General features: G+C 38.5%; 2 protein-coding genes, 2 long non-coding RNA genes and 1 pseudogene across 4 annotated transcripts; 2 read left to right on the top strand and 3 right to left on the bottom strand.

The window, feature by feature from the left end:
• The first annotated feature begins 48 nt into the window (after positions 1-48).
• LOC130702127 (uncharacterized) lies at positions 49-2,006 on the top strand. The gene is made up of 2 exons (XR_009421350.1): positions 49-525; positions 1,485-2,006. It is a non-coding gene; the product is annotated as an uncharacterized LOC130702127 (long non-coding RNA).
• A 1,480-nt stretch (positions 2,007-3,486) lies between these two features.
• Positions 3,487-5,999, bottom strand: LOC130702461 (rhodopsin-like). The gene is made up of 7 exons (XM_057524130.2): positions 5,637-5,999; positions 5,161-5,228; positions 5,003-5,094; positions 4,699-4,921; positions 4,502-4,634; positions 4,071-4,418; positions 3,487-4,001 (listed from the first exon to the last, which is right to left on the bottom strand). Exons 1-7 carry the CDS (start codon positions 5,943-5,945, stop codon positions 3,702-3,704), a joined length of 1,473 nt encoding a protein of 490 aa, XP_057380113.1. The 5' UTR covers positions 5,946-5,999; the 3' UTR covers positions 3,487-3,701.
• Positions 4,790-6,723, top strand: LOC132088116 (uncharacterized). The gene is made up of 4 exons (XR_009421348.1): positions 4,790-4,929; positions 5,009-5,422; positions 5,486-5,931; positions 5,997-6,723. It is a non-coding gene; the product is annotated as an uncharacterized LOC132088116 (long non-coding RNA).
• A 2,607-nt stretch (positions 6,724-9,330) lies between these two features.
• LOC130702093 (protein bicaudal C homolog 1-B-like) lies at positions 9,331-11,324 on the bottom strand. The gene is made up of 10 exons (XM_057523763.2): positions 11,277-11,324; positions 10,975-11,190; positions 10,684-10,911; positions 10,432-10,629; positions 10,221-10,374; positions 10,045-10,158; positions 9,838-9,981; positions 9,670-9,777; positions 9,493-9,612; positions 9,331-9,432 (listed from the first exon to the last, which is right to left on the bottom strand). The coding sequence occupies exons 1-10, from the start codon at positions 11,322-11,324 to the stop codon at positions 9,419-9,421; spliced, it is 1,344 nt and encodes a 447-aa protein (XP_057379746.1). The 3' UTR covers positions 9,331-9,418.
• A 2,134-nt stretch (positions 11,325-13,458) lies between these two features.
• LOC130702095 (uncharacterized) lies at positions 13,459-14,994 on the bottom strand (annotated as a pseudogene).
• Between the last annotated feature and the right edge of the window lie 983 nt (positions 14,995-15,977).

Genomic DNA, 15,977 nt, shown 5'->3' with positions numbered 1-15,977 from the left:
TACACTCCCCCCTAATAATTAAAAAAGAAAAAAAAGCTTTAAAAACAATTCTATTTTTAAACCTGGAATTATGTCCATATGGCATGTTACTGTCTGGACATAATTAGAACATCGGGAGACGGCCAATGGAGCTGGAAAATGATTGCTTGGATTTGTACCTACATCAAGTACAATAAACCCCCTAAAAAGAAATGAGCCAAGAATGAAGACAGTTGGCATATTTATGTCGACGGGGCCATTAATTATTCCTGATTATAATTTTGGACAAAGGCCGACATATCCGGCGTTGCCTTAATTTTCTAAAACAGCTGTCAAAGAGGGAGGCCCCCCTCCTTTCCACGTACGTCTGCTTTACATATGTTTACTGTGGCGTTGTAGCTCAGTTAACAGGCAAAAGTGTTTCTTATTTCATGAGCCTACAAGTTCAGTTATCTAGCAGTGATTGATCAAGACGTACGGGCGAATAATTGACGGCGAATTGTAACTTGACTATTAGATTCTAGGCACGTTGGATTCAAGTTTCAGGTAGATTGGGACATCTTTACTTCCCCATTAAAATCAGTAGGTAACAAATAACTCAGTTGATGACGTCCTTACACGATTCTTAAATTAGTCGAGTTCTAGTGTTTGTCAAGGTCTTTGAGTATGTTTCTGTTTTTAAATTGTAAATGGACCTATGAACTCTGTTCGGATCGATACCAGAATTCAGTTAGTTATAATGAGCAGCAATGGCGTTTTACTAAGAAATGTGTTTGACGTCAATCAAAGGTCACGTGATATACGGTTCGGCAACCACGGCTATCAGACGACTATTTCTGATGGAATTTGAAACCGTACTTCTTTTTTCCGATAAGAGATGGCGGCGTTGTATGTATGTGTTTTTTTTACAAAAAAAAAAATGCGCCAAATTTTAAGGCCCCCTTTCAATTCCAAGCACGAACGTAGTCCTGAAGTTGAATACGATAAGTGGACGGATGACAGAAAGATTTAAATCACGAACCCTATTATTTACGGAGTTTTTAAACTTTGTCAGTTAATCAAGGTTTACAGGAACGTAGGCCACAGGGGATGCTACTTGGTGACGGGTCGATAAATGCTATCCTTTACAGCAATTGTGATGCCACATGCATTGGAATTATGTGAAACGCGTTTTGCTCAACTTTCGAAGGTTTTACAGGGAAAACTCGTATGAATTCCTGGGATGATTAATTATAAATGAATCATAAGCTTTGTTGCGTAAGGCTGAAGTATGCGAGTTGTCGTCAAGAACATTGTTGTTTCAGGTTTGAACTGGTATTGATCCACAACTCATTACAGGAAATGCTGATTATCTTACCAGGAAAAGTATTGACGTGCCCGTACGCAACGAATAAATCTGTTCTCTTTTTTTGTAAATTGTTTGGACGTGTTTAATCAAAGATATTTACCTTTTTTTCTTCGTACTTTAATGACTCCTCACGTGAAACGTCGATATTCGTGTGCAGGTCATGGCATTTCCGCTGAACTCGAGTTGTCTCGTTCACCCAAACTTTACAACAGAAACGATAATCGGAAAACTCAATTAAGAGCTGACATTTGACGTTATTCATACTTGCTCAAAAACATCGAGAAGGACTCCATCAGAGCAATATGCTTTTGGCGGGCTTGGTTATTTTGTAATTGAATCATTAACGACGTCTCGAGAAAAAAATGAATAATGAAATCAGGTATGATGTAATTTTACCATGGAAGCCCCAATGGGTGTAGATATGCACTCATTTTAATAATTTGATGCTCGAAGAAACAATTTCTTCATTGCTAATAGTCTGGGGCAACTAGTGATGCGCGAAAACATATTAACTTGGCACAGAGCCTCGCTAATTGTCAAAGGAAGTCGGCCATACTATAGGCCAAACTAATGGCGCTAGTGAGTACATTTTCTCATTTTTAGTTTCACTCTTTATCATTGTGTTGTTAGTATAGAATTATGAGCTTGAGATCGAATACACAAATTGGGGTTTGTCTTACATCGTTAAGAGCTTTTTAACGCATTTAATCGTTATCAAGCCAATCGTATCAAACTAAGATCTGAATTCTAAACGTGACGCAGCAAAATTTTTAATGGCTGCGCTAATCAGTTGAGATGCTGCGCACGCTGCCACCATTCACGATCTATAAATTGAAATTTAATTTGATTGATTTATTGTAGGTATTTAAACTACGGGCTCTAATTATATTTTTAATTACTGCCCATGGGTGCCCTTTATAACTCTTAATTTTTATTACTCGATGAAGTAGGCAATTACGAAAGCTGACGGCTTTGCCTTGCTGACGAGGTCTTGCTCAATTTGATAGAAGTTCAATTTAAAGGCGTCATCGTCTGAGATATCAAATAATTTAACCAGATTTGGTGAACATACTAAAGCTTCAGGTATATTATCTGTTAATCATTTACGTATGTGTAAATTGTACCTTGTTCTTGACAAAACAAGTTAAAAGAAAGTGGAATGTGTACGATCATGTGCAAGATTATGAAACGTCATAGTTCTCGTATACTGCCAATCCTCAGTTGAATGCATATCAGTTATGACATTTAAAACAAATACCCAGTTGGCCGTCGATTCGTCTGAACATATATGTGATATATGTTCTGCTTTATGAGTTCCATCATGCTTGGCTGCATCCAACTCCTGTCACTTTCATATTTGGCCTGTCGTGTCAAAAACAAAAAGTAAGTGGAACTTTCATCTCTATCGTAATCCCAACAGTGTCAGGCTGTCTAATGCTTTACCATGTAGATGGCCCTAAGCAACTTGGGTGGCAAACTGAGAAATTATTTAAACAGAAAAGATAATCTTAATGATTTTGAGAATTACTGGACAAGTTTGCTATTTCAAAATTCAGCTTTCATTGAAAGGCTTGAAAAGGTTTTAAAAGAAAGAGCAGGCAAATCTAAAGCTTTTCTTTTTAAACAATTTTCATCCATGTTGTGCACATGGAAAAAGATGAAAAGATTTTTGCAGTATCAGAAGTTTGGATTCTTGGCATCATTGTTGTAGCGGACGTTACCGTTTTTCCCTTAATAATTTAAACTCGTAAGCATTTCCTTGTTTTTATTCGTTAGTTGTTAAAGTTGGTGTATAAACCATGCAGTATTTTAACTTGTTATACGTCTTTCGTCTCTCCTCAAACAGGTCGTCCTACTAACAAGCCTCGAATCTTTGTTTTCGTTCTAATCTCTAATCATTTTAATATGCTTGTTTGCTTAAGGGTCACTCGTAACGCTGATTGGAAATCACTGTAGCAAAGTCAGTTGGGGGAAAGCCTAACAAGATACGAAGTCGATAAGACCGATAATAATTTGCTTCAAAGCTTTTAATGCTCATATTTTGTTTTGAAAACATTAGGCTGTCTCAATGGAAGTCCAAACAAATCTGAGATTGTGCACCTATCATTATCGTAAAACAACATTCAATCTGTCAATCATGTTTTTTGTTTGTCCCTTAAGCAAAACAAGCACTCGAGTCGATAAATTAATATAAATATTTATAGATTATCCAAGATATAATTAGAAGAATAACGATGGGAGAAAAACATTTGACGCGATTTAAACGTGTTGATGTAAACATTTTGAACAAATAGTTGAGTAACCTGTTAAATAGTTGGAAAAACTTTTCGACAATTAGATTTGGCTGAAATTGAATTATTCTGTTGCTTTACATCTACACATCCAACTCATCGCGTTCGATAGCGTCGTATTGTGAATTGGGCGGGGCTGGCGGAATGTGCGTGTTGCTGACTTCTTGTTTCGCCAGTGCCAATGCATTTTGCGAGTAACTAGAAACCATTTCTTTCGTGCTGGATCGTTGGATAATGGCCAACGAGTTAGATCTCCCAGCATAGTTGAATAATCTCCGTAAATAATTACTACGTCCTTCGTGACTTGCACACTTGCGCTTTTTATGGCGATGTTTCCTTCGACAGATGAACTGTAATGAAAATTTCTTCCAAGCCGAGCGGAACTGTTTCAAACAATTCATGTTTAAAAAAAATTAAAAGCGCTAATAAAAATGAATGTGATTGATAAATACCTGCGTGTTTAGAAGTCCGTAAATAAGGGGATTGAGTACAGCAGACGTTTTTGCGAACAATGAAGGTATTGTTGCCAAAGGGGGTGAAACAGCTCCATTGTAAAAGAAATTTTCATCGCTATTAATGAGTGTCGTATTTGAATAATTGGCAATGTTTGCCGTGTCGCTAATGAGCGTTTCGATAAGAGCCAGGATCGAGTATGGAGTCCAGGCGATTACAAAAGCTCCAATCATGACAGCTACCATCACGGTCACTTTTTTCTCCACTGGATCGCTGCTGTTGTCATTCTGTTGCCCGGCAGAAGCCAATTGAAGCGTCGACTTTAATTTTCTTCTCATTTTGCTCGTCTGTTTGTCGTGAAGGAGAAAAAGATTTATTTTCCAAATTGTAGGGATCGATTCGAATATGTCGGGATATTATTTAAGCTAACCTTTTGAATGAAGACTAGGATGCTGGTGTAGGAGATGGTGATGGCCACTAGCGGCACGAACAATCCCATTGCGAACATGTAGAAAATGTAGGATCGATTGTTGTCCATTTTCGATTCCCAATTCACCGAACAGCTGTGATACGATTTTCTTTTTCTTGGTATTTAATTCAATGTTTTTAAAATTAATTTTATGTTACCTGAGATGAGCTGCTTCTCGATCGTAACGGCCCCATCCGAAGAGTGGCGGACATGTGATGGCCAGCGTATAAGCCCAGATGAGCGTTAAAAGAAAAGCTCCCTGGCGAAATCCAAGTCGTCCATTGTGATCAGTAAAAGGTCCATTGCGCTTAGCTGAGTACCAGATGACATGATGACATCGCCATAGAGCTAATACTGTTAGAGTTGTAATGGATCCTATACCTTAAAACGTAAATTCTTGGTAATTATAATTATTTTGAAACAGTAATTTGATTTATTTAACTCTTGTTTTACTCTCACAACCTGCAGTGGACATAATCATGGCGTAGGCTACGCACAGCTCGTGACTAAAAGGCCAAGTAAATTGCCAAGCAGCGACCGTTGACACTGGTGTCCTAATCAACCCATTAGAAAAATCAAGTTAAGAAAGATGTTTTCTTTTGTTTCGCTAATTTGTTTACCCAAAACCGGCAATGGCACCGTCGGAGCACGCCAAATTGAGAAGCATCCAATTCAAGGGCGTCATTTTCTTAGGGCCCCCATTAGGTTGTTAGAAAATTGAGCAGCGCAATCAACATGATAATTTAGTCCATTTTGATACTGTTCTGATCCTAATTTACTGTTGCTATGTCATTCTTAAATACGCGACTTTCTATAGCCACAGACCTCCACTTAAAGAATCCATGCAAATTCAAACATTCAGACTATTGTGTGCTGTTGCGGGTAATTTCGTTTTTACAATTAAAACACGATCAATAGATTTCCAATTATTATTCATTTTCATAGGCACAGTGAACGTGGCTCTACCAGCCGAATCCCCCTAACAAACGTGGTTTTACCATCATCAAATTAAAGATACGTAATTGATTCTATCAATTATTCCCTACCAATCCAATATACATATAATGGGATTCCCTAGGATGCCATTGTTAATTACCTGCGGGTCATTCAAGATGATGATGATGACTACAATGTTCATAATCAAACCGATGGCACTAATGAATAACAAATAGGCGCCTGCTGACAAGTAAACCCATTCGGGCATGAGTAGACCTGTACTGCTAGCAGAGATATTTCCAGTTATGACAGACCATCCGCTACCGTTAAGTGCAAAACCACCGGCATGCCCTTGCGTTCCATTATCCACTTCACCAAGATACAAAGTCTCCGAAATATTTGGGGCCGATCCAACACATCCACAAAGAAATAGGAAACAGAAACATAAAAATGCAGTACGATATGCCATTGTTTTGTATGAAAGACTAAAAGTGACCTCCGGTTGCACTCTATTTTTCAGGTATCATGTGTACTGAAATTAGTCCTGAGAGTATGAGCGTCTTTTATACTTTGCGACGAGGGATCTTCAGCGCAGATGCGCAAGATGTTCCTACCCCGTCAGTAGTGCGTTATGTTTTTCTCATTGGAAATATCTGTCGTTCGCAACTCCCAGAAATTTTAGGAGGGACGGCTAAGCTGAAATGAAAAAGACTTGATTTAGGAACCAATTTGAAAAGCGAACACGGGTATCGATCTCACAGGAATGAAAAGAGGATTATAAATTTTTGTATGACCTAAGTTCAGATTCATTTGCCATATCTTATGTTCTTAATGCAAATTTGTGAAAAAATTAGGAATATTAGAAAGTTTAAACGCCGCTGATGACGCAAGTTACCAGGCTAGACAAGTTTCAGGAACTTATTCAGGAAACTATAAGAAACGTAAACTTTCGGATAACATTATTATACGTACGTCCCAATGTGTACTCTTATCATTAGCTAATTTTTTCCCTCCTGTGCCAGTTGAATTTAATTTTCACGTAAAGTCTTTAAATGAAGAAAAATAGCCAGACATGATACTCGTAATTACTCGTTCTTGATACTATGAAAACAAAAGTGACTGCCAACAAGTTCATTCTGTTCCACGCAGTTAACTAGTCCTGGGTTATTCGCCATGTAGGATCTGTCAAAAACATCACTTGTCAAGTTTAAATAACAATAACAAGCATAAAAAAAATGTCAGCGAAGACGTAGGATCATCTTAGTTGAACCCTTGAAATATTTTGATAATGACCCATGTTTTCGATCGCGGAAACAAATGGTTTTCGCGTTAATTTTTATTTTTTAATAAATAAAACAGTCAGATCTCCACATCAGATTTTTACATGGCAACCGTGACTGTACAGTTTATCGACTGCTTCGGTGCATTTCTGCGAACCTCATGTTTTTCTGCTTGAATAAAAGTTGAAAATCGTGTCGACGGTTTATGTAAGTACACGAGCCTACTAAATTAAAATATTATTTGTATAGTTTGTTTACGATTCGCAGAAGTATAGGACGTGTTCACGTGGTACAAAAACGTTGTCCTCGTGAACGTTTCGTTATACAATCGGTTGGCATGTGTTGCACGTCACGAGGGCGTTACATAATTTAAAAAGGGAACTGCACTATTTTATTTTTTTCAATATTGAAGTAGAGTCAAACCACGTGCCAGTTTAACGTGATAAAGAATGCCTTAGTATGATTTATTTATGGCTGAAGACTAGGAAGTTTTTGAAAGTTGTATAACACAGACAACCTAAAGTCACATGTTTCTGTGGTGAAAAGCAATTAATTCAACAGATTCCAGAATGTTCTTTATGCTCCAAGCTGGAAACCACAGTCTCAAGTAAAGTTAAATATTTTAATCAAACTTGGGAAGGGCCATAATGACAGAATAATCATTAAAAAAATGGTTTTATTTAAATAGGATTTGTTTTCGTAGGTCACTGCCCAAATTACATTGTCTCCAAAACCACAGCAAAAGATATTGATTTCTCCAAAAAAGGTATCTGTGCAATCTGGGGCATACAACAACTCTGTACCTGCTGCAATCAACAAATCCACAATGAATTAACCACATGTAAATCCATACCAATACAGTAATGGATACGTTTTTATTAATTTTTTTTTGTCCAGATTCGAACTTTTTATGATCAAACACAGCGACAAGTAACATCTGCAATCCCATAAAAGGCGTGGAAATCAAAACAAGTAAGTTAACTACAGATATCTTGTTTAATGAACTACCAAAGTTGTTAACCACCAGACCTTTTACCGCTTCACATGCTGAAGTTCTAAATGGCATTAGTCAAACGAACCGTATTGTTTAAGAAAGTTCAGTCGAAGAGCTATGTCCGTCAAATAGTTTGGCTCGTTACAATGTTAAAACAATGGTAAAGGTTTCTACTAGACGTTAAGCTCCCAGTTTCATGATATTCAGCCAATTTTTCACGTTATGAAATGATGTATTGCCCTTTTTGTACCGCTGTATATTCGCAGGTCCCGCAGCAATCCGATCAATGGAAAACTAGAACTTTATTCGCCCCTTAAATTTCTGGTGAAATTCAAAATAGGCTGCTCGAACTTACGCAAAGCATCTTTTGCAATATAACAAGTAAGCATTATGCCGTTGTGTTCAAAGTTCTGTTTTGTGAAAATCTCGTCAAGTCAGTATTATGTACGCAACCTTAGATTACCCTTAGCTTCAGCAGTTGGTAAAAATATAGATAACAATTTTATTAACTAACAATTAAATGATACAGAATGCTATTATTTCCTATACAGTAAATGTGAAAAGGTATAGTTTCTCTTGAGTAGGAAACTCATGTGTATAGAAGTACGAGACATTGATCTCCATTCTAGGAAAATTGATTTTTCATTGGTAGGCCAAAACTTTAATTATTAGCATATCCCCCGTATGCAGCGATGTTGAATCTTAAGGTAATTAAATTCACCTTTTGTTTGACATTTCTATTGTCCGCACAGTTCATATACTTCTCGTGTGTGGAGCCCGGCACATTCCGAACATCTCTAGCATCAAGGCCAGCATGGAACAACCTTTCCCTTTTTGATGTTTGTACACAACAAAAAGACGTCATGTCTGCAAAACGGTAATGTTTCTTATTACTTTTACTGCAGTCAGCAGCAAATTCGATTTTTCATTCACCTAGGTATTCAGATAGAGGACGCCCAATTCCTGTATATCCGTGAATTCTTCCATGCTGTTGCAGCACATCCCCTGAGTATCAGCTTGTCATCTTACATTTTTCTGCGCGGAAGAGCATGAAGTTACGAAGTAGCGGGGGTATAGAGTTGCAAGGTTTGTTTTCGTTTTAGATAAAGCACTGCAGGAAAAGAAAGGAAACAGCTTTTAACATATTTTGCCATGCAAAACAGCCAGGAATACATTTACAGGCAGCAATGTTTGTCTGTCATGTGGAAAAATTGGGGTATCATCCGTTACATAAGCGATGTGAACTCAAAATCGATTTGGAATTTCATGACGAGCTGTTGCAAACATCCTAATCGATGTATCTTCCCTATGAAGTGCCATCTAAGGTCGGTCCTGGTGAGAGTTGCTTTGGATTGTGAGATGTGAATCTCTCATTTACGAAATCGAAGGTAAACATACTATTTGCACCAATTGCAGAGAGTCAATAGTGACGTCTCATGTTACGGAGGTAAATTTGAAATTAATCGTAACTACATATTTCAGGAGTCAAGCTTGTAATGATCAAAAGTGAAGTGGTCATATATACAAGTATCATGAAGAGGTCCAGGGAAATGATCAACGCAAGAAAAATAATTCTGAGTCCGAAGGTTGACAGTGACGTGTGAGTGAAACAGGAAGAAACACAAAATAAGTCTAAATCAGTTGACAATGAAGAAAACGACGTGAACATCAGCGACGCAGTTCTACAAATGAATGTCTGTCAATATCAATTTAAAAGATTAAAACGAGTAATTAACGTATACCTTGAATGACATTTAACAAGATTTTCCTGGCACCGAACGAGACGATCCCAATAGTGATCAAATCGTCGTCTTTCAAAGTCGTAAACATCGCCAGATCAACTTCGTTCTGCTTAAAGAGATCTGACAGACGCAAAAGGTCAAATAAGAAGTTTGGGTGAATAAAAATTTAATATTTACCTGAATAATGAAACAGCCCGACCGTCTCGAGGAGCTGTGATAGATGTCGAGATGAATCCAGGTCAAATCGAGAAGCTGCAAGTGATGGTTGGTTGTAAGTCTCGTTTACTAAAGCAGGCGAAACGAGAATTTAAATCAGTTTTTAATTAGTCAAGAACTTTAATTTACTTGGAGATGGCAAGCTTGTGCTGCTGGAAGTTTGATCGGAAAGACCGGACGATTGGGGCATATCAATCACCATTGCACTGAATTGTTGAGCACAACTGCTGTCATTTGAAGACAAAAAGTTTGACAACTTTTGGGAAGCTGAAACTATGGAGAAAATGGAATCATATGAATAACCACACAAAGATGGATGTGAGCAGAGTAACTTACTGAAAGTGTTACGAGTTATATCGGCAATTCCTAACCAATTCGACGGTAAATTAGGCATGACGGCCTGAATGCTGGGTTGATCCAGGCAGCGTTGTAGCAAATCAAACAAATTTCCTGATACAAGTCCATAAGGATAATGAACACCATAAAACTTAAATGATTTACAATTTACATACGTGCATTCCATTCGTAAGAAGTAAGTCGGATTGTCAAAGTATCCACGGAGCGTTCTAAACGGGCGAAAACATCGACGTCCTTCGCTTCAACCAGAAAACTGCAACCAACACGATTCGGTGGAACTTGAACTATCAGCTGCATTGGCAACAATCCCTACAAAAAAAGTAAGTTGTAAGTCTTAAACTTTACAAATGAGCACAAAACACATACGTGTAGCATCGAGCTGGCCAAGTAAACTTGGTCGAAAGAACCACGGATCCAAACGCAATACTTTTTAGGTAGATCTTTCAAAACAGAAACATCGGGGCAACGAATGCCAGCCCCTGTTGCTGCCACAATTTTGTTTATATGGTCCCGAATAAGCCAAACGTGGTCGAAGGATGTCTCTACCTTCATTACAACGGTGTCCTGTGTTTAATTCAACATTAAAACAAGGTCGGAGGAAATTGGAAATTCTCGTACCAGGTTATTATGCATTAGTCGTCTAAAGTAGGTTACGGAGTCTTTCAGCTCTTTGATACCATTCTGATGTCCACGAATGTTAACCTGGCAGTTGACACCATCAACCTTTGGATAGAAACGCAACACAACGCCAAATGTAGTTGAAAAGTATTGCAGGAGCGACGACTGGCCAACGACATTTATCCGTTCAAAACTGCAATCTACAATGAATTCGACCGGTATATCCGCCTGGACAATTCAAAACATATGTAAGGTAAATTGAAAAGATCTGGCTATAAAATAATGATTTACCCGAATTCGTTGGCGAGCATTTTCAAGATTAGCTGGTTCACCCCGAATCATTACGCTATTACTCTTGACTTCGTTGCTGATGCGATTGCGATCTGGGAAGTGAATGCGGGTTCCAGTTTCTTTCATCGTGCGATTGATGTTCTGCCCTGATCTGCCGATAAGATGCGAATGGAATGGATAGCTGACTTCTATCGATAAAGTAGCTAATGATGGACCCTATGAAGTAAAAGTAAGCAACCTTTATTACTCAGTGTAATTCGAATAGGTATTAGAATTAAACGGATCAAGATTAATTGTCTTACCAGAGAGTGCTGAGGAATACCTAGAGGAGTAGAGTTGACAGAGAACATGGTAGGACATTGATGGAAATGCGAATGATGGTTGTTCGTGGGAAGCACTGAGGGTATTTAAGGCCACTCGAGGTCAAACAACCTGAGTTCATGGTCTCACTTCATCTCTTCTTTCTCCAAACAGAGCCGCTTTTCTGCAGAAGAGGGGAAGGCGTTGCTTGTCGCTTAAGTACTGGATTATCCCCAAGGAGGGCGTTAACAGCAAACGGTGCCGGCTCCATTCTTTTCATTTGAACTGTTTCTTTGGAATCAAAACTACCGGGAAAAAAACAAAAAAAACATGGTGTGTGTTGAAAAGTTTGCCCGCTTTCGCGCTGAAGTATTATGTTATCGTGACTTTGGGAATGGCTCTCTTTAACGAAGGGATAAATGCCGACTACCTGCTCAAGAATGACTCTACAAGCTGTCCAATCATTGGGACACCATTTACGGCAAAAATTAATGTAGTTCGTCGTTAATTCCAGTATCAAAACCCCATAAGTAAGTTAAATCCGCTTGAACGGTTTCGAACGTTCCAAAAGCTAGCAGACGCATCAGCCATCAAAGTACAGAGAAAGGAAAGAAGCACAATTAGGTTTGATACATTTATTTTTTGTCATTCTTTGTCTCATTTTTCCTTCGTGCTTTTCCATTAGTATTAAACAGTCTTGGGTATGCATTTTTAAAAGTCATATTACGAATTTTTCTGAGTTTGTAGAAAGCAATGGCGGTCGTCAGTGTGAAGATGCACAGTCCTACTACAGTGGCGTCATCTGATAATGTGCCACAGCCTGACAGCCATTCATTGTCCATTTTTGCTTGTTAGAGAACGATGTTTACGTTTGTGTTTCATGTTTTGTATGTGTTTGCACCGAACAGGCAGGTACGTTTAATGAAAATTTCATCAAGCAGGATGAATAGCATAACTTTAAATCTAATTTAATCCGATCATATTTCAGATGGATAAAGAAAAAGGCCATATTGATAGCTATCTGGTGAGTTTACTTTAACAATATACAGTTTTGAGATAGAAATGCGTAAGGTAGTTCGTTTCATGAGTATAAATCTTTTACAGGTCAGTGACAGGATAATGATTCGTCAAAGTATCTACCCCAACGAAAACTTGTTTTAGTGGATGCTGTGACATCTTGAATGTTCAATAAAACAGAAATTGTGATGCAACTTTGGGCCAATGATACCTGTTGGAACAATGAGCTTGAAACAACATGAGAAAGTAAACCCAATTATGCAGAACTGTTTCAGGTGAAACATTCTTTCTTTAAAATGTTCTAATTTGTTTCCTGAACAAGCCCACATCACAATTTTCACTAACAAGAATGGAGTGCCACCGAAGAAAATGAACCATGCTAGTATCCCTTTATAAGAAGTAAAACTTATTCAAATCGGATGTGGGAGAAAATCAACAGGTATTTCAGCATACAATTCCAATCATGCTCCATGAATACTGTCAATTGTTTTATGATTGGATGTGTATTTCCTAATTACTTTCTAGGGACAAGAACATAGAGAGCGGTGTCCATTATCGCGTAAGAAAGTTCATGATGATAGCAATCATATTATTCGTGGCGTCACTTTCTGTTTGATTGTAAAGAAAGTAAAAAGATCCACATCCCACATAGCACATCTCTGCCGTCGGATGTCCGACTGGGATCCGAACATCCGTTAGATATCCTGTGCCATATCGGGTTGTTCCATGGATGTCCGTCGGCTATTAGAATTTGAAGCCCGGTGGAGGTTCCAAAACAAGATCCTGAGGACGTCCCTACAACAGCAAATAGGAGTTCAAATATTTTTTCTTTTTTCTAAATAAACGTTGTTAAAAAACATTTAAACCATGTTTTAAATCGTTTTCGAAAAGGATTTAATATATAATGTAATAAAAATGTCCGTTATAAAATTGAACTCTCGTAGAAAAAATTTTTTTATTAAAAATTAGACCACGGCAAATGACATGATAAAATGTTAAACACATTACGTAACACATTGTTTTTGATCGGATTGCTGCATACTAGCCTGTTAATTTATTGACAAAATAATAATTGTTAAGTTAGTATTATTACTGTAAGAATTAGTTGCTTTTTTTAGTTTCTTTTTTCAATGCGTTGGGATGCAATGGATTAAACTCATTAAAAATATAGAGAATGAAAAAAAGAGTAAATCAAGAGTTGAGCAGGAGAGAGAGCGGCTGACTGGACTAGGGGATCTTCAGTATAGGTGCGTTGATTCACATGCCTTGTGGTAAAGCGACAGACTGCTGCCCATCGGCCACATCCTGGACCAGTCGATTCAATTCGGGAGCTTCTTTCAAAGCTACCAGAGTTGCGGCCAAATCTTCTGGATCAAACAATCCCGGTAGTGTCACGGAATCGCTCAACTCCGACAAAGGGTAGCCATCGCCATTGTCCGAACAACTGAACGAAAGATCGGAATCCATATTGGTTACGGCTGCATTCAAAATAAATTAATTACAATAACACTTCCAATCCAAAGAAGGTCAGATAAACGTACCAGAATTAGATCCTTGAAAATTAATTTGGGAAAAATTGGCGGAAGAAGGATCTTGTAAAGCTTCCGCACCTAATCTATCGAGGCACGGAGCCAATTCCTGATGATTGTTGGCGTAGACTTCGCTAATGATCTCGTGGAAGTTTTCCAACTCCTGTTGGGCAGCATCGAGTTGAACGAAGCCCTCCGTTCCTGCATCGCCTTTGGGTACAAGAGGATCAGTTACGTAAAAAAAAAAATACAATTCTCTTTGATTTGATTTCACCATTGTTGGCATTCGAATTGAAATCGTTCCATTCGGCGGGTACGGGCGTGGCCGTGTAGCTGTACGGGCTGCTGATGGCGGATGCGTTGTACGTGAAATTCCTGCTGCCGCAAGCGAAGGGCGTGCTGGGTTGCGACGCGGTCGCATAGCCTTGTCCAACTACCATACGACCGTATGAGACATGACTTACAGTTGGGTTGCGATCAGTTTCATATCTGGTGATACCTTGAGACTGGAATTGCTGGAACATGCGGTGAGGCGGGACAGACTGTGAGCGATTCATGACCGAGTCAGCGATTGACAATGCTCGGAGCTGAATCTAGAAGACCCTCGATCTCTTGGGCAAGTGGGTAGCTACCCCATAGATGTGGCACAGCATTGTTAAGCGTGGTCTGGACTAGGCCGGAAGCGGATATTTGGTGAGGACTCAAACCCAGAACTACGCTGGCCGAAACATGGCGTTGACGCAAATCTTGGCAGATGCGCTCACTTCCTCTTGGTTCCGTCTAATATGTGGGGGAGCAATTTTAGGTATGACGTCATATATGAATAAACGTGTTTTGTTTTTTTTACCTGTTGCGGGAAGGATTGAACGAGAAGCGACAGAGGCGCGGATCGAAGCAATGAAGGTGATCCACAGGAACTGTGACGTGAGCGCACAGAGGCATTAAACAGTCCATCTTGACCGTGATTCATCAGAGAAGGCGTTGCATATGGCGCGTGACGGACTGTAATTGAGGCTCCGGATCAGTGACGAACTCGATTGACCAGCAGATTAGAGGCTGAATTATGGCGCGATCGGTTAACCGATACCGGCGTATTGAGCGGCGATACAAAAGCCGAATCGTTGCTGACGCTACTGGCCTCTGTAATGAAAGAAGTCGGGGTGTCCATGGTCATGGCCTAAAATTCCTTTTTTTAACGTTTTTCTTTCTTTTTCTAGCTGAAATCGGATAGCGGATAGCGCCGTAAATAATCAGTAAGTTCTTATGCTGATATTTGCTAAAAGCGTAGACAACCGTTTCCAGAATAAAGCCCAAGTAAGGTACTAATTCTGTGCATGCTTCTTCCTCAAGAGTGGAAAAAGCTGAACAAGCTGCCTGTTTAACTTGCTTGTTGCCATTCAGGATCCGTTTCAGCAACTGTAGAATATTTTAAAAATTTAAAGGATAAAACTAGAGAAATTTTTTATTAATTGTAGCAACCTCAGTCATTAGCGGTTTTACACAGTGATCGTGTGGTTGTTTGAGTTGTTCCAAGAATTGTTTGAGTTGTTTGATGAAAACGAGGAATATTAGGTAACCATTTACCACCAAGAATCCCATCGATACCTTAAAAAAGAACAAGTAAGTATTTACTGAAACGTATATGTTAATGAAACTGTTCGTTGAACTCACCAATTGTGTGGAGTGCAAATTTCTGCTTCATTTTGGGATTATTTTGGCTCGGGGAGCCACAACATCAATAATAGGAATACAAAATATCTTTTGGGCCCTAATTAAACCAAACAGCTTTAAAAGGTATTTTAAAATGATATTAATACAGGCATATTGAATGGAACGTTACCTCCAAATAATGCACAATGTTTAAAAATACTTTTTCAATGACAATTCTGAAGTGAACTTCTTCATCATTTGGAAGATAGTAGTGGTAAATAATCCCATTCATCTCTAAGTATAAATTGTCGATCTCTGATATCTAAATATAAGAAAAAATGTAATATTAACCAAAATAAACTACAGTAAATGTAAACTTGCCTGATTCTGGTGTCTCACTCGAGCAGACGTCAACTGAATTGGAATTTAGCATTAAGCATTAGTAACACAATGTGTGCCAGATTTTTTTTGCTGTTTTTTAAATAATTCAAAATTATTATTTAAACG

This window comes from Daphnia carinata, chromosome 6 (assembly GCF_022539665.2).
Source record: "Daphnia carinata strain CSIRO-1 chromosome 6, CSIRO_AGI_Dcar_HiC_V3, whole genome shotgun sequence".
Lineage (NCBI taxonomy): Eukaryota > Metazoa > Arthropoda > Branchiopoda > Diplostraca > Daphniidae > Daphnia > Daphnia carinata.
This window is presented reverse-complemented; position numbering and strand designations above follow the sequence as displayed.